Genomic DNA, 3,132 nt, shown 5'->3' with positions numbered 1-3,132 from the left:
CCCATGTGCGGGGGCCCTCACATTTGCGTAAGTGCACGCCAAGGAACTACGACAATGGGGGCAAAACCAGCCGCCGCCTGTGCTAGCGCGCTCGGTATAGCACGTTGCGCCCCATGCGCACAACCCAATGGGCGGCGCTCGGGGTCATGCCCGCTAGGTCCAACACGACATCATAAATGAGGGGAACGACCTCCCATAGTTTGCTTAGGCTAGCCAGAACATCGCTGCTGTGGCAATGCTTCTGCATGGCATCCCTGAGCCCATCGACCCCTAGGAGTGGGCGGTTTATCGGAATCTCCGGGTGCTGGTAGAAGCCACCGCCATTCAACAGGTGGAAAGCTTCGCATCGTGACTCCGACACGTGCCCTCTATCCCCACTAGGGGAGTGGGGACACGCTAGATGGATCACTCCATTCGCTCGCCGCTACAGCCACCAAGTGCGGCTCGAGAGGTAGTGGCTACACTACATTCTGACCTAGCGCCTGCTCTACACCGACCACTGATACGCGGACAGCCCGGTCCACACCAAGACGCTCATAACATCATCAACAACCGACATCAGGCCCGGCATGATGATGACGACCACCGAGCGGCGACGAGGGAAGGCAATGCGGGTCCTAGCCAAACCATCGAGGGGAGCGGTGAAACGCGCCCTAAGCATGGTCGCTGGCCAGACGACCGAAGTCCCAGCCCTAAGGGTTTGGGACCACGGGCCTTTGACCGGCGTATCTAGAGAGCGCCATTCCCACAGTGCTTCTGACCGCCCACCAACATCACCAAGTACACTGGGGAGATAAACCCTAGTATTTGGCTCAAAGATTTTCGGCTCGCCTGCCGAGCCGGAGGGGTGGATGATGACTTTTTCATCATCCAGTATCTCCCCATCTGCGTGTGGGAACATGTTCGGGCATGGCTTGAATTCCTCCCACACGACCACATCCGTGATTGGGTGGACCACAAGAGGGTCTTCGTCAGAAATTTCCAAGGGACGTATGTCTACCCTGGAAACTCCTAGGACCTTAAGAGCTGCCAGCAGGAGCCCAGTGAATCCCTACGGGATTACATCCGCAGGTTCTCCCAATGATGCAACTCCCTCCCTGATGTCGTCGACACAGACGTCATCAGTGCATTCCTCTCCAGGATGACCAGCGAGTCCCTGATCCACAAGCTTGGCTACCTGAAGCCCCGTACCACCCATGACCTACTCGATGTCACCACTAACCACACCTCCAACGAGGAGGCAGTCGGAGTGGTCTTCAACGGAGGCTAGGACAAAGGCAAGGCCAAGCATATGGACCAAGATGAAGGCCCCTCCACATAGAGGGGCAAGAAGAATAAAAAAGATCAGCGCCGATCGGACCACACCGCATTCGTCGCCATGGCTAATCGCATGGGCAAGCAGCCCTAGTAGGGGCTGCCTAACCACTTCAACAAGCTCATGGATAGCCTGTGCACCAACCATACCTACCCCTTCAAACACCTCTACAAGGACTACGAGCTCCTCAAACATTTCCTCTGATAGGCCGGCGGGCCAAAAGAGGGGGACGGCAAAGAGGCGGCAGCCAAGAAAGGAGGCACGGCGGGCAAGGACGGAGATGGTTTCCCTGATCTTGAGGAATGCATCATGATCTTTGGCAGATCCGATGTCATCTGGACCAAATGCTCGCACAAGGTGCGCTATAAGGAGGCATGTGCCACCAAGACAGCCGTCCCCTCCTTCCTCAGCTAGTCAGAATTTCCAATCACCTTTGATCAAAGGGACCATCCCTCCCATCTCATGAGACTAGGACGTTACCCACTCGTCATTGACCCCATCATCCGCAAGAAGCGCCTCACCAAGGTGCTGATGGATGGAGGTAGCGGCCTCAACATCCTCTACATTGACACCCTCAACACCATGCGCATACCCCAGTCAGAACTCTGCCTGGCGGGGTCTCCCTTCCATGGGGTGATCTCGGGAGTGCAGGCATACCTGATCGGGCAGATCGACCTGCCCGTCACGTTTGGCAACCGAGCCAACTTCCGCTCGGAGGTCCTCACATTTGAAGTGGTGAACTTTCTAGGATCCTACCACGCCATCTTGGGGCGGCCATGCTATGCCAAATTCATGGCAATCCCCAGCTACACCTACCTCAAGCTGAAGATGCTGGGACCAAATGGCGTTATCACCGTGAGCAGCGCCTTCTCGCACACCTTCACGTGCGACCAAGAGCATTTCGAGCTCACCACCGCAGTTGTCAACTCATCCGAGCTTCCACGGCTTAGGGAGTCGTCAACCTTTTTAGTCCTAGACTGCAACAAACCAACCTCCTCGACGGCCTTCCGCCCGCTCGAGGAAACAAAAGTAGTGGGAATTGACCCCATTGACCCAACCAAGACGGTGCAAATCAGGACCCACCTCCTAGCCAAATAGGAATGTGAGCTCGTTGACTTCCTGTGCACCAATCATGATGTCTTCGGATGGTAGCCTTCTGACATGCTGGGCATACCGCGGGAAGTCACCAAGCACGCACTATGCCTCATCCTAGGCTCGAAGCCCACCAAGCAGTGCCTATGTCGCTTCGATGATGAGAGACGTAGGGCCATAGGCAAAGAGATCGCCAAACTCTTGGCGGTCGGATTCATCAGAGAGGTATTCCACTCCGACTGGCTTGCCAATCCTGTTCTTATTAAAAAGAAGACCGGGAAGTGGAGAATGTGCGTTGATTATACTGGCCTCAACAAAGCATGTCCAAAGGATCACTTTCCTTTCCCGCACATAGACCAGATAGTTGACTCCACCTCAGGTTGCGAGATCCTCTCCTTTCTGGATGCCTACTCGGGCTATCACTAGATCGCAATGAAAGAGTCCAATCAGCTCGCAACCTCAATCATTACCCCATATGGTTTGTACTGCTACGTAACCATGCCTTTCGACCTAAAGAACGCTGGCACCACATACCAAAGGTGCATGCAGCAATGCTTCACTGACCAAATCGACCCGCTCGATCAACCTAATTAGGCTGAGCGGCCAAAACCAACAATCGCCGTCTATGTTGATGACATAGTGGTCAAAATGGCTCAAGCTTGTGACCTGATCGTGAATTTGGCTATAACATTCGTGAACCTCCGCAGGTTCAACATTAAGCCAAA

At 54.7% G+C, this 3,132-nt stretch overlaps 1 protein-coding gene across 1 annotated transcript; it reads left to right on the top strand.

The window, feature by feature from the left end:
* The first annotated feature begins 1,777 nt into the window (after positions 1-1,777).
* Positions 1,778-2,413, top strand: LOC136503418 (uncharacterized). The gene has a single exon (XM_066498503.1). It carries the CDS (start codon positions 1,778-1,780, stop codon positions 2,411-2,413), a length of 636 nt encoding a protein of 211 aa, XP_066354600.1.
* The last annotated feature ends 719 nt before the right edge of the window (positions 2,414-3,132 follow it).

The sequence above is a fragment of the Miscanthus floridulus genome, chromosome 14, assembly GCF_019320115.1.
Source record: "Miscanthus floridulus cultivar M001 chromosome 14, ASM1932011v1, whole genome shotgun sequence".
NCBI lineage: Eukaryota > Viridiplantae > Streptophyta > Magnoliopsida > Poales > Poaceae > Miscanthus > Miscanthus floridulus.
This window is presented reverse-complemented; position numbering and strand designations above follow the sequence as displayed.